General features: G+C 50.6%; 1 protein-coding gene across 1 annotated transcript; it reads right to left on the reverse strand.

Moving 5' to 3' along the window:
• Positions 1-297: 297 nt before the first annotated feature.
• Positions 298-25,426, reverse strand: TMEM241 (transmembrane protein 241). Its single transcript, XM_038766749.1, has 15 exons — positions 25,345-25,426; positions 21,817-21,863; positions 21,447-21,524; positions 20,318-20,399; positions 19,417-19,494; positions 18,580-18,605; positions 15,420-15,471; positions 14,757-14,805; positions 13,763-13,808; positions 12,905-12,940; positions 11,715-11,749; positions 10,440-10,509; positions 8,403-8,496; positions 5,504-5,568; positions 298-2,107 (listed from the first exon to the last, which is right to left on the reverse strand). The coding sequence occupies exons 1-15, from the start codon at positions 25,414-25,416 to the stop codon at positions 2,047-2,049; spliced, it is 891 nt and encodes a 296-aa protein (XP_038622677.1). The 5' UTR covers positions 25,417-25,426; the 3' UTR covers positions 298-2,046.
• Positions 25,427-26,301: the final 875 nt, after the last annotated feature.

A 26,301-nucleotide genomic window follows, 5' to 3' on the forward strand; every position in this document is an offset into this window, starting at 1 on the left:
CAGCGGCCTCGAGGTGACCATCCTCTTCCTTCTGTGACCTGGGTCAGAGCCGGTTACCACGACCCTGCTCTAGGAACAAAGAAGCAGTGTAGCCTAGTGGATAGAGCATGGGGCTGGGAGTCAGGACCTGGGTTCTAATCTGACCACTGTGTCCAACCTGATAACTTTGTATCTACCCCAGTGCTTAGAACAGTGCTTGGCACACATTAAGCATTAACAAATACCATCATTATTATTGTTTTCAGATTGTCTCGCTTGGTAACCATTACCAAAGGAACACACACACTCTCACTCACACCAGGATCATTATCTCCTTTATTAGATCAACAGCTGTTTATTAGAGCCACCCACTGCACCACCTCAGCATCATCTGGGAGACACACACCTTGGCAGGAAGAAATCCAAACTTCCAAATGCTTCCCCACATCTCCCCCTTAGGTTCCAGGCCCCCCAAAAGTCCTGGATACCGAGCAAGTTCCTTGAGGTGATATTACACGGGTGCTGTTTTGCACAGGGACTTCCTCTTGCAAAAACGAAAGCCGTATCGATTCCCCCACCTTCTGATGGCAGTGTGCGGGAACTCTTTTCTTGAGAGAACCTTGTTTTGATGTTGATATGTGAGAAACTTCTCCCTGAACAGTTCTAACGATGATCAGATTGTCCACCCTGGCCTGATGCAGGCTCAGTAAGGGTATTTTTGCAGCTGGGTGCCCACTGGACCACTGGCTAAAAAAAACTGTCATAAAAAGCCTGAGCCCGGGGTGGGTGGGATTGTTCAAGGGGGTCCTTGGGCTGGCCCGTTTTGGGAAGGAGGAAGTACAGGAGGAGGAAGAGGAGAGGAAGGAGGGGGAGGAGGAGGAAGTACAGGAGGAGGAAGAGGAGAGGAAGGAGGGGGAGGAGGAGGAAGAAGGGGAGGAAGGCTGGTGGGGGCAAGCAGTTAGAGCACCAGCCCTAGCCAAGGGGCAGGGCAAGATAGAGGGGTCAGTCTAGGTCAGAGATGTGGAGTGGAAGGAGAATGACTGGATTTGGGGCCAAAAAGGAAAGGCAAAATTCTGGACGTGTGAGGCCTCTTCCATTATTAGCTCCCAACACTTAAAACAAAATAGAACCCATCTGAGTTATCTGACTATTGTACTCCAGGGTCGGCAGCGGGGAGAAACCGGGGTGACTGGGGAGTGAACCCAAACCAGTTGAGAAAGGCATACGGGCCCCCTCACCATTGGCACCATCCAAGACCAAATCTCAGCAGAATTCAAAACCCTCTCCTCACTGAATGATTTCAACTTCCTCTGGCACCCTGGGGAATGAATCAGATCACATGCCTTCTTCCAGAAACATCTGTATAGAAAGCACACACACACACAGCGTCATCTGCTACCCCCAGACCCTACCTCCCCTCCCCATCTTGTAGGCCTGTTCCACCTGCCGATCCCCAGTGATCCGGGCTGGCCGGAGGGACCCTGAGTGGAACAGCAAGAGGAAAGCCCAATGTAAATGCCCAAATGGTGAATCCGGTCACTCTTCCAGCCCGGCTTCACACTAACTGGCCGGCAGCTCGGATGCCAAACAAGATGGACAGCGAGCCCGCTGGACTCTGGCCAGAGAAGCCGGACCCCTCTCGGGTTTGAATCAGGAGGCGAGGATGGGAGTCTGGGGGAGAGGGGTATGTTTCTTGACAGGAACCGGGCCCCAAAGACCTGCACCTCAAGAATGCCAGAGGAGCAGCACAAGAAGCAGCGAGGAAGCAGTACTGTTTCTTCCTTCGCAGGAACTCTGGGTCCCTAGAGTTGAAGTCTGCACCAAGAGCAACCGGGCCATCCAGTCAGTCACTCTCAGGCATGCAGGTGGTTCTGACCGCCTCAGTTTCTCTCTGCCACTCAGGTCTTCCTTCCCCTCCTTGGGGGAAGTGGGACTGAACGGACCCATCCGGGTTGGGACATCCGGTTCCGTTCTCGTTGCTGCCCTGGTTTTTTCCTTCCCGTGCATCATAGGGGCTGATCCATCCTCCTGCTGCCTCAGGGCTCCGGGGTCGGCCCCACCTCTTCTCTACGTGCTAGACCTTTCCGAGTAGACCAGCAAGGCTTCTCCGAGTCCACCGAGCAGGAGGCTGTGAAGAGAACGAAGGTCAAGGGTCACCATGCTGGGGGACATGCTTCAGGTAGCAATACAGCCTGGTGTCTGTCTGTCTCCCTCACCCACCCACCCACTTTTCTCATTCCTTCCCTCTCCCTCATGCCTAACCCACATCCCTTCTCCAGGCTTGCATCCTCAAGGCCTTATAATAATAATGGTATTTGTAAAGCGCTTATTGTGTGCCGGGCACTGTACTCAGTGCAGGGGTGGATACAAGCAAATCAGGTTGGACACGGTTCCTGTCCCAAGTGGGGCTCACAGTCTCAATCCCCATTTTACAGTTGAGGTAACAGAGGCGTAGAGAAGTGAAGAGACTTGCCCCAAGTCACACAGCTGACAAGTGGTGGAGCTAGGATTAGAACCCATGACCTCCTCAGTCCCAGGCCCCGGGCTCTAGCCTCTACACCCAAATCAGCCAGTCCCGAAGCAAGCAGGCAGAGAGATGGAGCCTCCGACAGCAGCAGATGAACCGGCGCTTTTACAAGGGCACCAAAAGCCTAGATTTTAATCCCAGCTCCGCCACTTGTCTGCTGTATGACCTTGGGCAAGTCACTTCACTTCTCTATGCCTCAGTAACCTCTTCTGCAATATGGGGATTCTGTATCTGGTTCTACCACCTACTTAGCCTGTGAGCCCCATGTAGGACCTGATGATCTTTTATCTACCCCGCGGCTGAATCCAGGGCTCGGCCCAGAGTGAGTGCTTAATAAATACCATTTTTGAAAAAAGAACTCAAAATTAGGTTCAGCAGGTGGCATCCATGCCACCACGGCACTCAAGAGCAAACCAAGCACAACATGACTGGCTTTATGAGTCCAGACCCACAACCTATTTCTGTTCTGCACTGCATTCGTTCATTCAATCGTATTTATTGAGCACTTACTGTGTGCAGAGCACTGTACTAAGTGCTTGGGAGAGTACACATAACAATAGACACATTCCCTGCCCACAACGAGCCTACAGTCAATAAGTTGATCTCCTTTAAGGTCCCTTTCTCTCTCTCCTTGACTGCCTGTCTGTCTGTCTCTCTCTCTTTCTCCCTCCCTCCCAGGATGGTTCATACACAGATCTCAGCCCAGTCAGCCCATCCCACATTCTTCCCTTTCACCAAGTGAGGTCTGCCCCAGGAAGCCCCCAACTCAGCCCTAGACCCCCTCACCCCATGCTCTGTTTAATCATTGCCAGAGACCAATCAACAGCACTCCCAAAAGTCCAGTTATTTCCTGACATTAGCTAATCTGCCCCTCTATTAGCATTAGCTAATAGCCCCATCCATTTATATGAATGGTATTTGTTGTGTGATGACTGTGTGTCAAGCACTTTTCTAAGCGCTGGGGAAGATACAAATTAATCTGGTCAGATACAGTCCCTGTTGCACATGGACCTCGGAGTCTACGTACTGACTCCCCATTTGGCAGTTGAGGAAACTGAGGCACAAAGAAGTTAAGTGACTCAGAGTAAGACTGAGGCAGATGAGTTAGGGTTCGATCTTCAGGGTAATTATGGACCCCTGCCCATGGTTTATAACCATGTCCTCTGGCTGGTAGTGACTGTTTCCCGGACTTGGCATTAAGCTGTGGATGCCATTGTCCTGCCTCGAGCCGGGCTCCTCAGGACAAGTTGAAGCAGCGTGGCCCTAGTGGACAGAGCATGGGCTTGGGAATCGGAAGAACCTGGGTTCTAATCCCGGCTCTGCCACTTAATAATAATAATAATAATAATAATAATAATGGCATTTGTTAAGCACTTACTATGTGCAAAGCACTGTTCTAAGTGCTGGGGGGACACAGTGTGATCAAGTTGTCCCTCGTGGGGCTCCCAGTCCTAATCCCCATTTTTACAGATGAGGTCACTGAGGCTCCGAGAAGCTAAGTGACTTGCCCAAGGTCACACAGCAGACTTGTGGTGGAGCCGGGATTCAAACCCATGACCTCTGACTCCAAAGCCCGTGCTCTTTCCACTGAACCACGCTGCTTCACTTGTCTGCTGGGTCACCTCGGGCAAGTCACTTCATTTGTCTGTGCCTCAGTTACCTCTTCTGTACAATGGGAATAAAGACCGTGAGCCCCATGTGGGACATGGACTGTGTCCGAACTGATTAGCTTGTGTGTATCTACCCCAGCACTTAGTACGGTGCCAGGCAATAATAAAGGACTTAAATACCAGGGGGAAAAAAACGTGAGGATTTAGGAGAGCATTCTCCCACCCTCCCACACCCCTCTGTCTACTGCTCCCCAAATTACTCGCCTGCAGCGAACACACCCAAGTTTTGTTTTGTTTTTTCCCAGGCATAGACTCCTGAGAGGCAGACTGAGGAGGTGAAAAGGGAGCCAGAGGGGCAAATCCCGGCCTTGGGAAAGACAGGTATGGGAAGCAAGGAGACCTGAGGGTTTTGTAGAGGTGGGGGGCGAATGGCAGGGAGAGACGTAGTCAGTAAGTCAGAGATGAGCCAAAATGGGCCAGAGCCATGCAGAGGAAGAGCTCAGTGCCTTCTATCACAGGTGAGGCCTGGGCATCTCTGCCCAAAAAGACACTGGGCAGGTCCCCAGTGGAGGCATGGCAGGGGGCCCTCATAGCTGGGAACAAACTGGTTTTCATTCAAATTAAGGAAGGTGATATTTTTGAGGAAGATCCAAAAATAAAATCTTCCTTCAACCCAGACCTTATTTTTCTCCCAAAATGGAAACTCTGGCAATAGAACTGCAAAGAAGAGCTAGCTCATGGCCATGTAACACGGCACTCTCTAAGAGACCCACGAGGCCCAGCCCCGACTCGTGTCTGGGTGTGTATACACATACATACACAAACATGGGTTCACACGGGATAGAGCATCTTCTGTGGGCCTGCAGAACCCCCCCTTGGATGTCTGCTCCAAATCGCTCGAGTCCATCAGCTCCCCGCTCCCCCCGCCCCACATTCCAGTGGTCCAGGACCCCTCACCTCTTGGGGTGGCACAGCACTGGGGGACACGGGTGCCCACAGGGCCTCAGGCCCGGCAGGGTTGCTGGGGTTCAACGACCACCATCCCCATCTCAGGTGGACAGTGCTTTTCTCCTGGAGAAATTGGGGGGCAGAGCAGGGAAGGTGAGGAGGAGGCTGAGGGGGAGCTTGAGGAAAGGAGAGGGAGGAGGGGGAAGAAGAGGGAGGAAGAAGGACAGAGAGGAGGGAGGAGTAGGAAGTGGAGGAAAGGGAGGACGGGGGAGGGAGGAGAGCAGAATCAGAGGCAGCAGACAGAATGGCAAGACCATGGGAAGACAAAGGAACGGAAAAAGAATCCCCGCATAGAGCTGCAGATCTAAATGACTCTCACCACGGGTTCCCAATATCTGTTTTGGCCCACCCCCTCTCTGTGGGCCGAGTTCTTACTTACCAACACACCACGGGAGGGTTCAGGACCATGTCAAAACACAATAATGATAACCCGGCCGTGATCACCTGCAGAGACAATCACACCAGGCGTCTGGGGGGAGGATTGGGGAGGGGACTAACCCTGTCCCAACTTTTCTCGTGAGTTCGCTCAGGAAGATGCCAATCCTCCCAACATCTGGCCACCCCTCCTCCCTCTCTCCCTCCCCTCTGGGTCCCCTGATGGGCTGGCACTGATGCTGGGCTGGCTTCTACAGGCCTCCCTGTTCCCTCAGTTGTTCTGACTGAAACTGCAGGCGGGGAACTGATGTCACTTGGGCCTGGCCAAGGATGTGGCTGCCTGCCCTGACCTCTAACCTTTGGCCCGCAGAACCCCTACCCCAATCCCAGCGGGCGGTTTATAGTCCCGACGCCGTCGGCCGTGACTTCCCGACTGAGGCGCTGCGACCTGGGAAGCGGTCAGGAGAGAGGACCCACTCAACAAACGTCACCCTGCCTCTTGCAAGCCAGAGCGGAGTGAAGGTTCAGGCCTCGGGAGGCAGTTCGAGCTTTCAGATCCACCTATGGTGCCACTTGGCTGCCGCGACTAACTGGGCTGAAATCAGAGGCCGAGGGCCCGGGAGACTGCCACTTTCCACTGAACACTCGGCTAAGAACAGGTGAGAGAACCCCTAGTGTGGTTGGGGTCCCTCCGATCTATGGTGTGGCACTGCCCGGGCCACCAGAGAGGCAGACAAGACATTCAGGACACCAGGGTCGCTCAATCAATCAATCCATCAGTTATATTTATCGGCTGCTTACTGTGTGCAGAGCACTGTAGTAGCAAGATTAGCACTACACTCAATCACCTTGCCCCTACTCTCCCAGCCTGCACGCATGGCTCCTCTAATGCTAATCTTCTCACTGGGCCTCCATCTAGTCTATCTTCGCCGCCAACTCCTCGCTCACATCCTGCCTCTGGTCTGGAACACCCTCCCTCCCCAAATCCGACAGACAATTCCTCTCCCCACCTTCAAAGCCTTATTGAAGGCACATCTCCTCCAAGACCCCCTCACCCTTTCCTCTGTAAGATCATCATGGACAGGGAACGTATCTGCTAATTCTGTTGTATTTTACTCTCCCAAATGCTTAGTACACACAGAAAGGCTCAATGCCACTGATGGGTTGATTATACTCTCCCAAGCCCTTAGTACAGTGCTCTGCACACAAAGGAGCACTCAAATAAATACCATTGATTGATTGATAGGAACAAGGAGTAGGTGGTTATTCCCGGATCTAGTCTAAAATCCTTTACTTTTTTAGGGTGTTTGTTAAGCACTTACTATGTGCCACATACTGTTCTGAGCGCTGGGGTAGATATAAGGTAATTAGGTTGGACACAGTCCTAATCCCCACTTTACAGATGAGGTAACTGAGGCTCAGAGAAGTGAAGTGACTTGCCCAAGGTCACACAGCAGACACGTAGCAGAGCCGGGATTAGAACCCTGGTCCTTCTGACTCCCTAGCCCGTGATCTTTTCACTAGGCCACGCTGCCTCCACTTTTTCAGCGCTTAGAACAGTGCTTTTCACATAGTAAGCGCTTAACAAATACCATTATTATTATTATTCGAGGGGAAAAGAAGGCAGAAGTGAAAATAGTGCCCAACTCTGAAAGGAACGAACCTGACAGCACAGTATGGGGTGGACGTTTGTGAGCACAGAGGGGTCAGGACTGTTGGTCTTTCATGGGTCCTGTTTGCTGCCCTCCTGCTACCTCCTTCTGAGTCAAACTCCCACCCTTAAAATCCCCCCCCACTCCAACTTTCTTGGGAGAATGAACCAAAGAGCTGATATGAACACCAAGGCAACGCGTCACTCAATTCTGTTGTGAGCCAGGAAACTTATGGGGAGGGGACAGACCACTTCTTCCTAGAAGCCTCCTCTCTGGGCCAACAACCCCAAACAGAAGTAAACCCTAAACCAAAGTGTGCAAACTGAAAGACAAACATGGGTTACCTAATTTGCTGCCCTCTCACTGCCTTAATATGGGGTCTCTGGGTGAAGCCAGGGAATTTGAAAGTTGTGAGAAAGTTTTGCGTTGTGTAGTGAACAAGCAGAGGTACTTGGAGGGAAAAAAACTAGAGATAAGTTGTTAAAAAACCAAAAAACCCCCACCCTAAACACCTGTTCTTTATAACCAAAACCACTGTCCCTGAATGTACCAATCAATCAATGCTAGTTTTTGAAGTATTTCTGTGTGTACAACACTTTCCTAAGTGCTTGGGAGAGGACGATAGAGAATAGTGGTTGCCTCAGATTAAAATTTTAAAAATCTAAGTAAATTTTAAGGTGTAAGAGTAAGGCTGTGACTGTCCCATTTTGGCAGTAAGATCCAAAGCAATGCAACGGAGAGTTCTCCAGAAAGATTATAAACAATCCATTTCATTTCTCTGCACCAGAGCTGAAAGTTCAGGCCACCACTGCAGCTTGTCTCCATTATGGTGAGATGTTAATTATAAAATCTGTGTGACATATTGCTTTACTGTGTTCCTAGAACTGGCATGATTTTATTGTTTTACTGTGGGATCGAGCATCTACAATAGATAGCCACAGAATCCAAACAGTGTCTTACCTCCTGCCAACAAGACCCATTCTTACATTATGTGATTTCACCATTTTATTCTTATCTATTGATCAATTGTATTTATTGAGTTCCTACTGCATGAAGAGCACTGAATTAAGTGCTTTGGAGAGGACAGTATAAGTCCATCTCTAGTATATCACATTTCCCAGTAGTTACTAGAAGTTCCAGATATGGTCCTGCTGCAAACCACTTATGCGTGGAGGAACACCTGGGCCACAGGTCCAGGAATCTTCCCAACATCCATCCCCACCTCCGTGTCTTCCTCCTCCTCCCTCTTACCTTGGCAAAGACCATCCACGCTGTGCACAGTCCGGGAGCCGTCTGGCTTTTCAGCTTCACAGTGCTCAGGCTCAGAAAGAATCCCAGGAACCCACTGGGGAAGGCAGGGAGAGAGAAGGTTTGTTGGCGGGGTAGACATTCTTCAGGCCCCAAACTCCCAGTAAAATTAAATTCCCCCTTCTTTATGCTCCTGAATTCTAGAGAGGAAGCCGCGTCCAAGAGGGAGTGAAAAAAAAACTAACAGAAACCAAATCCTCCCTTTCCATGCCATCCAAATTGCTACCATGCTGATCCTAGCACTTATCCCATCCTGCCTTGACTACCAAATCTGCCTCCTCGCTGACCTCCCAGCCTCCTGTCTCTCCCCACTCCAGTCTGCTGCATGGATCATTTTGCAAGAAAAACGTTCAGCCCATCATGTGGACAGGTATCAAGTCATCAAAATGAATAGAAATAAAGTTAGATGCGCATTATTAACAAAAGAAATAGAATAGTAAATATGTACAAGTAAAATAGAGTAATAATAATGGCATTTGTTAAGCGCTTACTATGTGTAACAAACAGAAACTCCTCACCAATGGCTTTAAAGCAGTCAGTCAGCTCGCCCCATCCTACCGCCCCTCACTGATCTCCTCCAGCGCTTAGAACAGTGCTTTGCACATAGTAAGTGCTTAACAAATGTCATCATTATTATTATTACTACAGCCAGCCTGCACACTCTGCTCCTCTAGTGCCAGCTTATTCACTGTGCCCCAATCTCATCTGTCTTGCCACCAACCCCTTTCCCAAACCCTCGCCCAACCCTGGAACTCCCTCCCCATCCGCATATGCCAGACCACCACTAACTCCGCCTCCAAAGCCTTATTAAGATCACATTCTCCAAGAGGCTTTTCCGATTACACTCGCTTTTCCCCAGCTCACTCTCCCTTCCGCCTCACCTATGCGCTTGGATCGCTGACCTTCGGACATTTGGCATTTGCCCCAACCCCACAGCACTTAAGTACATATCTTGAAATTATGTATTATAAATTATGTATTTATTCATATTAATGTCTGTCTCCCCCTCTAGGTTCACATGCTCATAAGCTCATTATGGGCAGGGAGCGTGTCTGCTGATTCTGCCGTATTGTACTCTGCCCCAAGTACTCATTACAGTGTTCTGCACACAGTAAGTGTTCAATAAATACCATCGATTGATTAATTATAGCAAATGGGCTATTTAGGATATGAATCCCCAAGGACGAAAGGGACGTGATGACCTGATGCCCAAATCAAAATCAAAATTATATATGTATATATGTTTGTACATATTTATTACTCTATTTTACTTGTAAATATCTATTCTATTTATTTGATTTTGTTAGTATGGTTTTGTTCTCTGTCTCCCCCTTCTAGACTGTGAGCCCACTGTTGGGTAGGGACTGTCTCTATATGTTGCCAGCTTGTACCTCCCAAGCGCTTAGTACAGTGCTCTGCACACAGTAAGCACTCAAAAACGATTGACTGATTGATTGATTAGCCACAAAGGGGACCATCTACAACCTTCTCCTCTGCCTGTCCTGTCCAGGAACACAAACTCATGGACCTTGAGGCAGCCGAAAAGACTAACATTTCACCATCCCAGCTAAGGGCAACTGAAGCAGCAGCAGCATCATCATCAGTGGTATTTATTGAGCGCTTACTGGGTGCAGAGCACTGTACTAAGCACTTGGGAGAGTACAACACACCGGAGTTGGTAGACGGGTTCCCTGCATCATGAATGCAGTCAGACAGCTGACCAAGGAAAGTGGGGTGGTCGCTTTCCATGGACCCTTTCCTGGGAACAAAGACTACGGAGAAAATAAGCCTTCCTTAACCCACCCCAGGACACAAATCTGACTTCCGGGGGCAAGCTGGGGCTGAAGGGGGCAGAAATGGAGGATACGTTTGGGCTCTCCGAGTTGCTCGAAACCTGCTGTTGGTTTTCATGTATTTGCACCTCAGAGAGTGAGTTCGAGTTGGCGGATAGAATCTCCACGGTTCTCAGAGCACGTTTACCTGGCCCAGCAGCTGCTGTGAAACCGGTAGAAATACAGGAATGGAAACTCCACAGCCCTGAGCAGTTCACCTGACAGAAACAGCAACAGCTGCAGTGAAAGTCAAGTCCAGAACCTTCCACCCCCATGAGGAGGAGAAACACTTAGGTAACTCACCACGGCCCCGCCACCTCTGCTCACGTCAGATGCTTCCCCTCCCTGCCGTCTAGTTTAGTGTCTGCCTTCCCGACTGGATCGGGAGCTCCTCGAGAGCAGGGATTATGTCTCCGCAGCCTTGTCTTTACCCTCCCAAGCGCTCAGTACAGTGCTTGGCACACAGTAGGCCTCACTAAATGAGAAGTAGCATGGCCTAGTGGATAGAGCAGTGTGGCTCAGTGGAAAGAGCCCGGGCTTTGGAGTCAGAGGTCATCGGTTCAAATCCCAGCTCCGCCACTTGTCATCTGTGGACAAGTCTCTTCACTTCTCTGTGACTCAGTTACCTCATCTGGAAAATGGGGATTAAGACTGTGAGCCCCATGTGGGACAACCTGATCACCTTGTAAACTCCTCAGCGCTTAGAACAGTGCTTTGCACATAGTAAGCACTTAATAAATGCCATTATTATTGTTATTATTATAGAGCACCGGCCTCAGAGGCAGAGAGTTATGGGTTCTAATCCCAGCTCCACCACTTGCCTCCTCTGCGGCCTAGTGGCAATTTAAATTCAGGACTGAGAGTCAGACCTGAATTCCAATCCCGGGCTTTGCCGCTGGCCTGCTGTGAGACCTTGGACAAGTCACTGAATGTCTCTGAGCCTCAGCTTCCTCATCTGCAAATTGGGATTCAGTACTCATTCTCTTATGGCGTAGCAGATAGAGCACGGGCCTGGGAGAAGTTCATGGGTTCTAATTTCGGCTCCACCACTTTGCTGCGTGACCGTGGGCAGGCCACTTCTCCGCGGCTCAGTTCCCTCATCTGTAAAATGGGGATTGAAACTGTGAGCACCACGTTGGGCAGGGACTGTGTCCATCCCGATTTGTTTGTATCCACCCCAGTGCCTGGCACATAGTAAGCACTTAACAAGTACCTTAATTAATTATCATGATTTCCCCTTAGACTGTGAGCCCCGAGTGGGACTAGTTGCAGTATCTCTACCCCAGTGTTTAGCACAGTGCTTGGCACCTAGTAAGTGCTTAACAAATACCACAATTATTATTCTTAGGTCACTTTTTCCAATAAGGACGTCCTGCCCGGAGCTCCCCAAATCTACCGGAAGAATACTGGCAGTCACAGTTACCTGTTGGGTAAGACGCAAAGGTCAGTAGCACCGCACTGAAAGAGACAACAAGGTAAGCGTTACCCATCTTCGTCAGTAATTCCACGACCTTTCCCCTGGGCAATGACAGTCTAGAAACTTTTCCCCTTCTCTCATTCCCGGTTCAGAGTTGAACCTCTGCCCCAAAGCGTAGCAGCACCTCCTGCACCCCACAGTTCTCACTGCCCCATCCACTTGCCCTCTCTCATGTGTCTGCTGTGTGACCTCAGGAAAGTCACTTCACTTCTCTGTGCCTCAGTTCCCTCATCTGTAAAATGGGGGGGTTGAGACTGTGAACCCCACAGGAGACAGGGACTGTACCCAGCCCCATTTGCTTATATCCATCCCAGGGTTTAGTACAGTGCCTGGCACGCAGTAAGCACTTAACACCGCAATCGCCATTATTGTTATTATCGAGCAGCGACTCCCCTTCCTCCAACTCCTCCTCAACGTCCAACTCATCTGAGGCCTCACTCAGAGCCCCTGAGGGGAAGACCCATGAGGGTAAGCTTTGCCCACAGTAGGCACTTAGACTAGAGTTGGCAGAATACAGTAGAAACGGTCTATCAACTCTCCTGTACCAACCAACTCTATTGTACTGCACTTTCCCAGGCTCTCAGTACAGTGCTCTGCAGCACTCAATAAATACTAATGATCAGTTGATCGACTGATCAATAAATACCGTCAGGACAAGGTCCATATCCTAATTTCCTCTTCCTTCCCTATGGCCGGAAGGAAAGATTTTTTTGAGAGGAGAATTTGAGCTTAGGATGGCTAAGCGTTGGCAGCCAAGAAACTGAATCCGATCAATATTCAATCAATTCAAGATAATCAGGTTGGACACAGTCCCTGTCCCATACCCGCCATAGAGTCTAAAATGAAGGAACAGCAGGTACTGAATCCCCATTTTACAGATGAGGAAACTGAGGCGCAGAAGTTAAACGACTTGGTCAAAGTCACAAAAAAGACAAGTGGCTGAGCTCGAATTAGAACTCAGGTCCTCTGACGCCCAGGTCTGTCCTCTTTTCACAAGGCCACACTGCTTTTATCTATTATATATAATGTAATGAGAATCATTGGTGTTTACTGAGCACTATTTGTGTGCAAAGCACTGTACTGAGTGCTTGGAAGAGTACAACCGAGTTATAATAAAAAGAAAAAGAATTATTAACCTGAATATGTAGTTTAAGTACTGCTGGTCGATGTCACTGTAGAAAGAGAAAAAGGAGGCGGTAACGCGCTTTGCAAATACCATACAAAGGTAAAAGCATTTGTTCTAATTATTGCTACAATCACAAAATATCAGTTAAAGCAATAGCAGCATAAAGACTCTTACTACAGGCTACTGAGGGATGGTCAATTCCTGGTTCCTGAAGATTGTTTTGTCCCTATGTTTGCTGCACTGGATCAGCCATATTTCCCAGAGTGACTGACTGTTCCCCGGGGGTAACTCGAGCCTTCCCAAAGAGGAATAAGGACAGCCCTACAAAACCTCCACATTGATGAATAATTGCAAACCCAGTCCACCCACTTCACGAGCTCACGGTCACCACTCTCCTCTCTCGCCACCAACCCCTTGCTCATATCCTCTTCCCTTCCTGAAGCTCCCTCCCCCTTTCCATCCCATAGACGGCCACTCTCCCCATCTTCAAAGCCCTTCCTAAATCACATCTCCTCCAGGAAGCCTTCCCTGACTCTTATCCCATCTATTTTTCCTCCCTACTGAGTCACCTCTGCACTTGAGTCTGTACCCCCTAAGCACTTAGCTACCCCACCCTCCATTCCCACCGCACCTCTGTACCTGCAGTTCGTGTTCATGTCTCTCCTTGAGGGCAGATAGTGAGTGCTTGGCACATAGTAAGCGCTTAACAAATACCATCATTACTATTATTATGTCTACTTACGCTATTGCTGCTTAGTACAGTGCTGTGCACAGAGTGAGCACTTAATAAACAGCACTGATTGACTGATAAATAGAGGAACCGATGATCATCACCACTACCTCAGATCAGCAACTGTTAAAATGTTACCTTAACACGTTAGACTTCTGGGCCTTGTGAAGTATCTTGTAAGCCCCTGAAATTGAAACAACATGGGTTAATCGGTACCCACGGAGACGTTCTAGTAAAGAGATTGAGTAAATTTTCGTAGAAAGGCAGGGATCAAAGACTCCAGTGGGTCAGAGAAGCATGGAGTCAGAGTCCTGGAAGTGTGCCTGTCTCTAGCCGGGATACTGCCTACCCCAAACTGGAGAGATAAGGATCTGTCCTGCTTGCCAGCGTCTCCAGGAAAGGAGGCCAAAAAGGCTTCTGGATAATTCGGCCTTGGCATGGAGCTGGTTCACAAAAGCACTGAGTAGGGAAGTGAGAGTGAACAAATGTCTGCCGTGGCTAGTAAGCTCCCATTTCCTCTCTGTCAGGCCTGGGAAAACACAGGGCCATTCAATTCTGAACAATGAGTCGTCGAGACAGAGTTCAGCGCTTTCTCCAAATACAAATAGGAAGTATGCGCAACACACAAGGGAAACACAGAACCTTGATTTATCATCCCACTTTTACATTCCCGGGGCTCCAGCTGAAAGAAAACATCTTTGATCTAAACTTCAGGCCCCGGGTTCCTGACATTTTCAGGCCAGACTGCCAGCACTTTATTAAATGGCTTGGGAGAGTCAGATCTAAATCCTGATTTATGAGTTAGTTTTCAATAGAAGTCCGCATTTTAAGCCCATACACTTCAACATCACACCATGAATACTGCTCTTCCGCTTCCACCGCCTTCAGGACGGGAGTGTTTTCTACACTGCTCTACGACCAAGTCGGAGAAAGAGCTGTCTCATTCGAGACTGTACTGTACTCTCTCAAGCGCTTAGTTCAGTACTCTCCACACAATAAGCCCTCATTAAATACCACTGGTGATGAGCTAGGTCCTCTCTTCCCCATTCCGAGACCGAGACGTCCAGCTGCTTGTTTCCAGACTAAAACCATAATAATCTCCTCAGAGGTTCTTTTTTTTTTTTAAGCTTACCTACACACAGTAGATGACTTAGGGCCCAAAAATATCCTTCCCGATCAAACTGTGAGAAGGTAAAAAAACAGAAATGACTGAGAGGTTCCAGGAGTTGGGGTTGTGTCTTAGGTCAATCACTCAGCCCACTTAGCCCGTGACTCAGGGTTCGGGCGGCAGCACCAGGACTCTTAGGGGAAACTTATGCCCTTTGCCCTCTTGGATACCCATCCTCCTAGATGGCCGGACCCAACCAAATTTACCCTCTTATAATCCTTGATCCATTACCTTGTCAGTCAGTCGATCGTATTTATTGAGCACTTACTGTGGGTAGGGCACTGTACTAAATGCTTGGGAGAGAACAATATAACTGACATTTCTTGCCCACACACGAGCTTACAGTCTAGAGGGGGAGACTGACATTAATATAAATTATAGATATGGACATAGTCTAAGTGCCTACTATGGGCAAAATGTACCTCAGATGAGTTAGAAGTTGAGGAGGAGTTGGAGGAAGAGGATCCTAGACTACTAAGGGGAGCTATTAAGACTGTGAGCCCCACGTGGTATAGGGCCTGTGTCCAACCCGATTTGCTTGTATCCAGCCCAGCGCTTAAAACAGTGCGAAGCAGAGGGTAAGCACTTAACCCAAACCACAGTTATTATTATTGTAATTATTATTACCTGAGCATCATGATGAGGAAGGCAGGCTGCTGCGGCCAGGACGAAGACCGCGCTGCGAGGAGGGAGAGAGACACACAAGCTTTTACTCAGCTTTGAAGTATGGAAGCACTTCCCAGCATCACAGAACAGTGGCACACCCAAAGGAGGCCAGGCCAGAGCCAGAGCAGCAGTAGCAACATTCATTCATTCATTCAATCGTATTTATTGAGCGCTTACTGTGTGCAGAGCACTGTACTAAGCGCTTGGGAAGTACAAGTTGGCAACATATAGAGACGGTCCCTACCCAACAGTGGGCTTACAGTCTAGAAAGACTGCTAGTCCTGCTAGTCTGATCTAGACTGCTAGTCTAGAAGCAACAGCAGCCCAGGGCCCCATCCTGGATGGCCCATGCTCCCAGGCCCAGATGGGGACTGCAGGGCCACTAGCAATTTCCAGGAAAGCCCACCGAACTCCCCTCGGATCTCCTGCTGTTCCCCACCCACAGACCTGGCGTCTCTGACACTCATCTTTTCCAGGAGGTTGTTGAGCCTCAGGAAGCCCAGGCTGGAAAACATTCGTCCATTAGCAATCAATCATATTTTTTGAGAGCTTACTCTGGGAGAGTACATTATAACAGAGTTGGTAGACATGTTCCCTGCCCACAACACGCTTACAGTTGAGAGGGGGATACAGACACTAAGAGAGATTGATTATGGGCATGTATATGGGGGCTGAGGGCAGGGGTGAATACAGGGTGCAAATCCAACTGCAAGAGCGACGCAGAAGGGAGTGGGGGAAGAGGAAATGAGGGCTTAGTTGGCGAACATCTCTTGGAGGAGATGTGCTTTTAATAAGGCTTTGAAGGTGGGGAGAACGATCAGAGGCAGGGGTGGGTGAGAAGTCAGCAGTGAGATAGGCGAGATTGAAGTACAGTGAGAAGGTTGCCATTAGAGGAGCAAAATGTGAGGACTGGGTTGTAGTGGGAGAACAGTGAGGTGAGGTACGAGGGGGCCCGGAGATTGAGTGCTTGCAAGTGGATGGTAAGGAGTTTCTGTTTGATGTGATGGATGGGCAGTTGCTGGAGGTCCTTGAGGAGTGAGGAAACATGTCCTGAACATGTCATTTTTGTAGAAAAAAGAGCTGGGCAGCAGAATGAAGCATGGACTGGAGTGGGGAGAGAAAGGAGGCAGGGCAGTCAGCAAGGAGGCTGATGCAGTAATCAAGGCAATATGAAATAAGGGCTTGGATTAATGCGATAGTCTGGATGGTGAGGAAAGGGCAGATTTTAGTGTGTTGCGAAGGTTAAACTGAAAGGATTTGGTGACAGACTGAATATGTGCACTAAATGAGAGAGATGAGTCGAGTATAAGGGCAAGGTTACGGGCTTGTGAGACAGGAGGATGGTGGTGCTGTCTACAGTGATGGGAAAGTCAGGGGGAGGACAGGGTTTGTGTGGGAAGATGAAGAGGTCTGTTTTGGACGTGTTATGTTTGAGGTGTACCAAGTAGAGGTTTCCTGATGGCAGGAGGAAAGGTGAGATAGGAGAGCAGGAGAGAGGTCGGGGGGAGAGATAAATGCAAGAATCATCTGTGTAGAAATGGTAGTTGAAGCCAGGGGAATGAATAAGTTCTCCAAGGGAAAGAGATAAGAGGAGGATCGAGGATCCAGAACTGAGCTATAAGGAGCTCCCAAGTTAGGAGGTGGAAGGCGGAGGAGGAGCCCGCAAAAGAGATCGAGAATGAGCATCCACAGAGATAGGAGGAGAACAAGGAGAGGACGGTGTCAGTGAAGCCAAGGTTGGATAATGTTTCCAGGAGGAGGGGACAGTCGACAGTGTCGAAGACAGCTGAGAGGTCGAGGAGGATTATGAAGGAGAAAAGGCTGTTGGATTTGGCAAAAAAGAGATCATTACTGACCTTTGAGAGGGTAGTTTCTGTGGCGTGAAGGGGGGAGGAAGCCAGATTGGAGGGGGTCAAGGAGAGAATGGGAGGAGACGAAGTGGGGACTAGGTGCAGACAACTCACTCAAGGAGTGTGGAGAGGAATGGTAAGGAGGGAGGTGGGGTGATAACTGGAGGGAGCCGTGGGGTCAAGGGAGGATTTTTTTTTTTAGGATGGAGGAGGCAAGCACGTTTGAAGGCACTGAGGAAAAAGCCACAGGAGAGGGAACAGTTGAAGATGGCGGTCAGGGAGGGACAAGAGAAGGGGAGAAACACTTTGGTAAGGTGCAATCCCTTCCCGGCACTTAGTCAAGTGCTGTCCACACAAACGAATCACTCAACAATCTTACTACTTGTGCAGCATCCTGGTTCTCAGTGGGGGTGGAAGTTGGCTAATCAGCCACTCTTTTCTGATCTCATTCCCTCTGGCTCCTCCACTTCCCTCTCCGCCCCAGATCGTTCTCTGGGGCCCAGAGAAGAGCCAGAGGGCCTTTGATTTCTGCTGCCTCCAGGATAGAAGCCTACTGAGAAGCAGTGAAGCCTAGTGGAAAGAACACAGATCTGGGAGCCAGAGGATGTGAGTTCTAAGCCCGGCTCTGCCACGTGTCTGCTGTGTGTGACCTTGGACAAGTCACTTAATTTCTCTGCGCCTGGGTTACCTCATCTGAAAAATGAGGATTAAGACTGCGAGCCCCATGTGGGCAGGGACTGTGCCCATCCCGATTATCTTGTATCCACCCCAGTGCTTAGAACAGTGCCTGACACATAGTAAGTACTTAATACAATTACCATTATCAATCAATCAATCAATCAATCGTATTTATTGAGCGCTTACTATGTGCAGAGCACTGTACTAAGCGCTTGGGAAGTACAAATTGGCATCTCATAGAGACAGTCCCTACCCAACAGTGGGCTCACAGTCTAAAAGGGGGAGACAGAGAACAGAACCAAACATACCAACAAAATAAAATAAGTAGGATAGAAATGTACAAGTAAAATAAATAAATAAATAGATAGAGTAATAAATATGTACAACCATATATACATATATACATATATACATTATCATTATTATTATTTGCACGAGCCCCAGAATACCTGTGCTGTTCACCCCCCCAATCATCCCGCGTTCCCAGCCGAGAAGGCTCTAAGGACGGGACGCAGGTTAGGCCACGCAGACGACAACGGGGAGAATGTAAATAGCAGGAATCAAAGCCAAATCCCAAGGAAACGTGTACTTACCTAGAGATCTTTGGAAGAGATGTACGCTGAAGAGGAGATGAAACAAAACAGAATTAGGAGTCATTACCTGCAGACTTGTCTACAAACTCTGTAGGACGGTGCCAAGTCCTCAGTACAGTGCTCAGCGCACATTAAGTGCTCAATAAATACCACTGATTGACTGTAGACCCCCTATGGGCAGGGATTGGGTCTGACAACTCCATTATAGTCTACTTTCCCGAGAGCTTAGTACGGTGCTCAGGTTGAAAAACCAGCATCCCGGGGCCATCTGCTGAACTCAACTTCCTCCCCCTCCACCACCAACCTCCAGTCCGGGATCACCTCCACTGAATGCCTCCTCCTTTCTGGGGCTCATCCCAGGAAGAGCTGCTGGGGAAATCCAGCCAGCAGGCCGCCTTGGGCCACCTAAGGCCTCCTCACCTGCTATAGCTCTGCCCTCTCTTCCTCCCGGCAACACCAGATCTCCTCCCTTGGTGACTCCCGATCCCACTGAAGTTTAACGTCTACCTCCCCGGCTATATTTCCAGCTCCTCGAGGGCAGGAATCCTGTCGGCTAATTCTCTTTCAGTCTCCCACACCCTTAGTAGAGTGTTCGCCACCCAGGAGGTGATCAGTAAATACTCTTGTGAAGCAAAGTGGGCAAGAATAATAATAATAACCAAGGTGCACGTTCAGCACTTGCTATGTTGCATTGTACTCTCCCAAGCGCTTAGTGCAGTGCTCTGCACACAGCAAGTGCTCGATAACCGGCTGATTCAGAGCGCTCCGCTCCGTCCCGCCCCCGTGAGCCTCGCCGGAGGAACCGGGGTGGGGTGGGAAGGGGTCCCGCTCACTCACCTCCCTCAGCACGATCTTCCGGAAGGCGCAGGCGAGCCCTTCGGCTGCACTTTGCAGGGTGAGGAACACGGGAACGGGCTGCCGGGGAAAGATATGGAGGCTCAAAGCTGACATCGGCTCCCGTGCAGAATCCACCTCCGCAGCTCTGCCCCCCGCCCTCCGGCCAAGCCGGCTCCCTTCAACCTCCGTGGCTGAGAGCTCTGTGGCAAGCTCTCCACCATTTGCATTAGCAGTCTATCTAATCCCGGCTCTGCCACTTGTCTGCTGTTTAACCTTGGGCCAGTCACTTAATTTCTCTGGGCCTCAGTTACCTCATCTGTGAAACGGGGATTAAGACTGTGACCACTATGTGGAACTATGTCCCACCTGATTAACTTTAATCTATCCTGGTGCTTAGAAGAGTGCTTGGCATCTAGTAAGCGCTTTACAAATACCACCATTATTATTATTCTTGCTCGTTTCCTCAAAAAGGAAGGATGACCATTCACAGGCCAATCAGCCGGTCCTTGTGGTTGCAAACATAACAACGGGGGATTTACTTGGTTTAAAGTGATCACGACCAATAGCTGGACAACAGACACTCAAACTGAAATGCCGCCAGTCCTGGTCTGGTGCTCATTCGTAATTTACACCCAGGAATTCCCACCCCTCTGAAACACTCTCTCTGCTTCTCTGAGCCGGTTTCTACACCATCTGCAGACCCCACGTTAGAGTAATTAACTGCCGTTGTTCCAAAATAGGTAAGAGACGTGTTATAGAGTAACACAGTAGACTCTAAAAGGTCTCTGAGGGCAGGGGTGCCGTCTATCGGACTCTCCCACAGGCTGCACAAAGGAAGCGCTCCCAAAATACCACTGACGGGGTGGCTGAGGTACTCGATCTGTTCCAAGTGGTTCTTTACCAGTCGAGAGAGCGCCCTGGAGCCCGCGTAGATGATGCCGACAAACAGCACGGAAGCAGGGAGCCAGGCCAGCACGGGAGACCTGAAAAACAACACAGCACCTGTGCTTGACACCATCCTCTTTCCGACCTCCCAAACTGCAGGGATGGACGGTCCTTTGAAGCAGAGACTAATCGATCCCAGATGGGTTAAGGATGATGAAGTCACTGGGGTCCCGGGTCCAAAGCATGCCGGAAATTTCCACCTCACCTCCCCACTGCCCAGAATATTTAGGCATGCGGCTTCTATAAATGGAAGCCAAATAGAAGCCACCGTGAGTGAACAGACGCCTGGGCTGGAGTGAAAATTGGGAATTGAACTTCACACTCTTGGGAATGTCAGCCAGGCCTGACTTGGGATGAGACTCTAAAGCCGGCGCTGCAGATTTGGAAAAATTTTGTTACTGAGCCGGACGTGTCCCGTCTCTTGGTACCTCTCTCTTTCTCAGGGAAGCGAAGTAATCATAACAATAATAATGACTGTATTTGTTAAGCACTTACTGTGTGCCAGGCACTGGGGAGGATACAAGCCAGTTGGGTTGGACACAGTCCCTTGTCCCACGTGGGGCTCAATCTCGATTCCCATTTTACAGATGTGGTAACTGAGGCACAGAGAAGTGAAGTGACTTGTCCAAGGTCACCCAGCAGACAGTGGCAGAGCTGGGATTAGAACCCGGGTCCTTATGACACCCAGGCCTGTGCTCCATCCACTAGGCCACCCTGCTTCACAGTAGATGCTCAATAGATGCTACTGATTGATCGGCTCCATGTGAGACCTAGTGCTTCTTACACCTTGCCATGGTCCTGTTAGACTAGTCCCGCCCACTCTCTCCCCAGCTGTTTCTTCTAGACTGTAAGCTGATTGTGGGCAGGGAACACCTCTGCTAATCCTGTTGCACCGGCCTCTCCCAAGTGCTTAAAACGTAGGAAGCGCTCAATAAATACCATCGGTCGATTGACAGAGATAAGGACTTGGACCCCGGGTGACCGAATGCTGATGGCTTTTTGGTGAATGAAGTAAAGAGAGAGGCGGGGGGAAAGTAAGGGTCGGCTTGGCCAGGGCGTCAGCCTCGCTCCGGGGAGCGTGGTACCTTGAGCCGCTACTGATCTCCACCCAGCCAAGCTTCCAGGACAGATGGAGCAGGAGTCCTCCGATTAAAGTCTGCCACCTGAAACGGAACCACCGAGGCCTTCAGAGCGGGAACGGTCGCCAAAGTTACCCCCAACCAACGCCTCCAAGCCCCTCCCGGGGCCAGGCGGAGTGATGTCTTCCGAAGCCAACTGAATCAGAAACCCCTCTCGGCAGAAACCAAAGCGGACCGCTCCATCCTCGTCCTCATGGCTGCCCGAGCGCCTACGGGGAGCGGAACGCTTGGGAATAAGCGACAGAGGTCCAACACGTGGCCCCGACGAATTCGTCTGACGGGGGAGTGTTCAAATCCGGCGTGAAAATATACGTACCCTTGGAAAAGCGTGGGATAAGTGAACTTCAAGGTAGTCAGCACGTACTGAAAAAGAAGCACAGATGGACGGTCACCGCATGGCTACCCCTAGCAGGGAACGTGTCTACCAACTCTGTTGTACTGTACTCTCCCAAACGCTTAGTACAGTGCTCTGCATCCAGTAAGAGCTCCTCCATCAGTCCCACTGATTGTTTAATTGATAAGCCCACCAGGCCCCTATTATTTCAAAAACACTTTCTTGTTACTCAGCTCTCTTTGTCCTCATAACATCCCTGGGAGGGAGGGAGAGGTGGTGTGCGGCTCCATTTGTAAACGAACACCCAGATCTCTTTGGAAGGCAGAACTAAGGGAATGAAGGAATTGGAAGTAGAGAAAGAGAAGCAGCAGCATGGCCTAGCGGATAGGGCACGGGCCCGGCATTCAGAAGGACCAGGGTTCTAACCCCAGCTCTTCCACTTGTGTGCCGTGTGACCTTGGGGAAGTCACTTACCTTTTCTGTGCCGCAGTTCCCTCATCTGTAAAATGGGGATTGAGATTGCATCCAATGTGATTTGCTTGTATCCTCCCCCCCGGCGCTTCGTATAGTGCCAGGCTCATAGTAAACACTTAACAAATGCCACAGTGATTATTATTAACTACCCCAGGGCTTAAAACAGTGCCTGGCACATAGTAAGCACTTAATAACTATCATAAAAGCAAAACAGTAACAACAAAAAAATTCTTAACAGAGACTACAAGGCCCACAAGGCAACAGGGTTGCATTTTTACTCCTCCGCAGGAAGCGGGGTAAACTTCCCTGAGAGGCGCTTCTTTCTCTCTCAGGTGCCCTGAGTGCAGGCTCTCTAATAAATTCAGCTGCCTCATTTCCTGTGCGGTCTGGTTCCTAGAGAGAAGCTAAAGATGGGTAAGCCCCTCAGTTCTGCTTCCTGATTAGGCTTGTTGGGCTCAGGGAATTTGTCTACCAACTCTCTTCATTCAGTTGTATTTCTTGAGCACCTACTGAGAGCCAAGCACTGTACTAAGCGCTTGGGAGAGCACAGTACAACAACAGATCGACATATTCCTGCCCACAACGAGCTCACTGTCTGGTACAGGACACTCTCAAGCGCTCAGGAGAGTGCCTGCCCACAGTAAGCGATCAATAAATACTATTGCTGATGATGATTATAAGGTGAGAGATTCAGGTACTTGAAGCTCATCTTTGTGGTTTGTAGACTTTTTTTCCATTTTTCTTTTCTGAATTAAAGTGCTCTGAGAATTCTGGTTAAAGATATATTTTATATTATGTTATATAATTTTTATATATTAGGTATATATCTATGGAGAGAGAGAGAGAGATCTATATAGATGTAAGCCCTGTCTGTTTGTGTGCCTGCAAACCCACACAGCTGGTTGCCCACAGTGTTTCTCTCTGGGCCAGTGAGTCGGCAACCTTTTTGTGTAGCACTGAGCCCCTCCACTTCGCACCTGGGAATAAAAGAAGAAGGTGTGAGGGCCTCCCTTCTGGGAATTTACAATCTATTGGGAGAGCCTGGCACTGAGAGAGAATTCATTCGAGGAGAAGGAGAGGGAAAACACAAGCACTTGATGCTAACAATGAAACTGGCCCAAGTGCATTCATAAACCTGACGTCCGCATGGAGCCGACGGTTTTCCGTGAGCGGGGAAATGGAAATTAGTTAGGAAATACTTATGAACTCGTACACTTGTGCACATAACTGTTATTTTATTTACTTGTATCGATGCCTGTCTCCCCCCTGCAGGCTGTAAGCTCGTTGTGGGCAGGGAATGTGACTGTGGATTGTTGTATTGTACTTCCCCACATACTCAGTTCAACGCTCAGTAAGCGCTCGATAAATACCATGACTGAAAGGTGGGGAGATCTGAGTGGAAGAGGGGGTTCCGGGTGGGGAGAGAGGCATGAGCAATAAATAGGAGACAGGTGAATCAAAATTCAAGTTCAGTTAGAAGAAGAGTTTGGGAAGGCCAAGGAGTTTAAGGGTAGCATGCGAAGAGAATGGAAAGAAAAGAGGGAGATTGCCGGTGGAGGGTCTGAAATCAATCCATCAATGGTATTCATTAAGCTCTTACTGTGTCCAGAGCACTCTACTAAGTGCTTCGGAGAGTACTGTTTAAAAGAGTTGGGAGACACGTTCTGAAATCCACCGGTTATCCTTCCCGAGATAAATTCACCCGAAATGGCCATAAAGAGCTAGATGCAAGAGAATAGGAGGAGCAGCCACTCGAAGTCCCAGCAATTAAAAATACATCACCGAAATAGCTGTAAAAGGGATTAGGCTCTGCACAGTTAGCCCAAGGGAAGCTGGTTACCCCCAGGAAACACACCAAATGTTTCACAAAATCCGCACACACTACTACATACAAACTCTTAACGGTTGGTGCCAAACTTAGTATGAGGAGGGCTGGGGGGACGAAGAGGAGGAGGGAGCACTTAGTGCAGTGCACACAGTAAGCGCTCAATAAATACGATTGATTGAGGGGAGAGGAGGGCTGGAGGGGGAAGAGGAAGGGGAGAGGAGGGCTGGAGGGGGAAGAGGACGGGGAAGAAGAGGGCTGGAGGGGGAAAAGGAAGAAGGGGCTAGGGGGAAAAGGAGGAGGGGGCTGGAGGGGGAAAAGGAAGAGGGGGCTGGAGGGGGAAAAGGAAGAGGGGGCTGGAGGGGGAAAAGGAAGAGGGGGCTGGGGGGAAGGGGAAGAGGGGGCTGGAGGGGGAAAAGGAAGAGGGGGCTGGAGGGGGAAAGGGAAGAGGGGGCTGGGGGGGAAGGGAAGAGGGGGCTGGGGGGAACGGGAAGAGGGGGCTGGGGGAAAGGGAAGAGGGGGCTGGGGGAAAGGGAAGAGGGGGCTGGGGGAAGGGGAAGAGGGGGCTGGGGGGACGGGGAAGAAGAGGGCTAGAGGGGGAAAAGGAAGAGGGTGCTGGGGGAAAGGGAAGAGGGGGCTGGGGGGAAAAGGAAGAGGGGGCTGGGGGGAAGGGGAAGAGGGAGCTGGAGGGAAAGGGAAGAGGGGGCTGGGGGGAGAAGAGAATAGCTAAAGGGAGAAGGGGAAGGAGAGGGCTGGAGTGGGGAGAGGTGAAGTTCGGGGCGCCCGCTCACCGGGCGCTGCCGTTCGGATGGAGAGCGGCTCTCTGCGGGCAGGGGGCTAAGGGCACAGGGCGGGGGGTTGCAGGCAGGGGGGCACAGGGCAGGAGGCTGCGGGGAGCGGGGCAGAGGAGCAGGGGGGTGCGGGGAGCGGGCAGGGGGGCAGGGGGCAGGGGGCAGGAGGGCAGGGGGGCAGAGGGCAGGGGGGCAGAGGGCAGGGGCACTGCGGGCAGAGGGGCTGGGGGCAGAGGGCAGGGGGTTGCGGGCAGGGGGGCAGGGGGTTGCGGGTAGAGGGCAGGAGGGCAGGGGGCTGCGGGTAGAGGAGCAGGGGGTTGCAGGTAGCGGGCAGGGGGGCAGAGGGCAGAGTGTTGCGGGTTGCGGGCAGGGCAGGGGGCCTCGGGCAGAGGTAAGCGGGGGTCAGGGTGCGGGGTGGACCTTGTTGGTGAGGTGTGCCGCCAGGTGGCAGGCGCAGAAGGCGAGGCCCGCGGCCGGACGCTGCCAGGGCATGGGCACCGGGCACCGGGCGACGGGCGACGGGCACCGGGCGACGGGCACCGACGGGCGGGAGGGAGGGAGGGAGCAGCGCCCCCCGGCGGCGGCGGAGAGAGCGGCGGCGGAGGGGGGGGCGGCGGGAGCGGCGCCCCCCGGTGGTTGCCGTCGGCAGCGCGGGCCCCGCCCACCGCCACGCGGCCCCGCCCGAACCAATGGCGACGGAGCCGACGGGGGGCGGGGGGAGGGGGCGGAGCGGGTCCGGCCGCTGCCGCCAGGGGGCGACGGGCCCCCCTCTAATTCATTCATTCCATTCAATCGCATTCATTCATTCATTCATTCATTCATTCACTCATTCACTCATTCAACCGTATTTACGGAGCGCTGACTGGGCGCAGAGCACTGGGCTAAGCGCTTGGGAAGGCCAAGTCGGCCACCTCTGGAGACGGTCCCTCCCCGACAGCAGCCTCAAATAACAATAATAATAATGATGGGATTTATTAAGCGCTTACCATTTTATTTGGTTTACGTCTTTTGGTGTCTGTCTCCCCCTTCTAATCAATCAATCAATCGTATTTATTGAGCGCTTACTGGGTGCAGAGCACTGGACTAAACGCTTGGGAAGTCCAAGTCGGCCACATCTGGAGACGGTCCCTACCCAACAGCGGGCTCAAATAACAATAATAATAATAATGATGGGATTTATTAAGCGCTTACCATTTTATTTGGTTTACGTCTTTTGTTGTCTGTCTCCCCCTTCCAATCGATCAATCAATCGTATTTATTGAGCGCTTACTGTGTGCAGAGCACTGGACTAAGCGCTTGGGAAGTCCAAGTCGGCCACATCTGGAGACGGTCTCTCCCCAACAGCGGGCTCAAATAACAATAATAATAATGATGGGA

Source organism: Tachyglossus aculeatus, chromosome 25, assembly GCF_015852505.1.
Source record: "Tachyglossus aculeatus isolate mTacAcu1 chromosome 25, mTacAcu1.pri, whole genome shotgun sequence".
Classification (NCBI taxonomy): Eukaryota; Metazoa; Chordata; class Mammalia; order Monotremata; family Tachyglossidae; genus Tachyglossus; species Tachyglossus aculeatus.

What these genes read in the sequence shown, in the direction of transcription:
- TMEM241 (XM_038766749.1), bottom strand. Translation starts at nt 25,416, where the DNA reads ATGCCCTGGCAGCGTCCGGCCGCGGGCCTCGCCTTCTGCGCCTGCCAC. An exon ending in AAGTCATCTACTGTGTGTAG is followed by an intron (nt 13,809 to 14,756) that starts GTAAGCTTAAAA and finishes TTTCAATTTCAG; the next exon opens with GGGCTTACAAGATACTTCAC. An exon ending in CTTTGCGTCTTACCCAACAG is followed by an intron (nt 10,510 to 11,714) that starts GTAACTGTGACT and finishes TGTTTCTGTCAG; the next exon opens with GTGAACTGCTCAGGGCTGTG.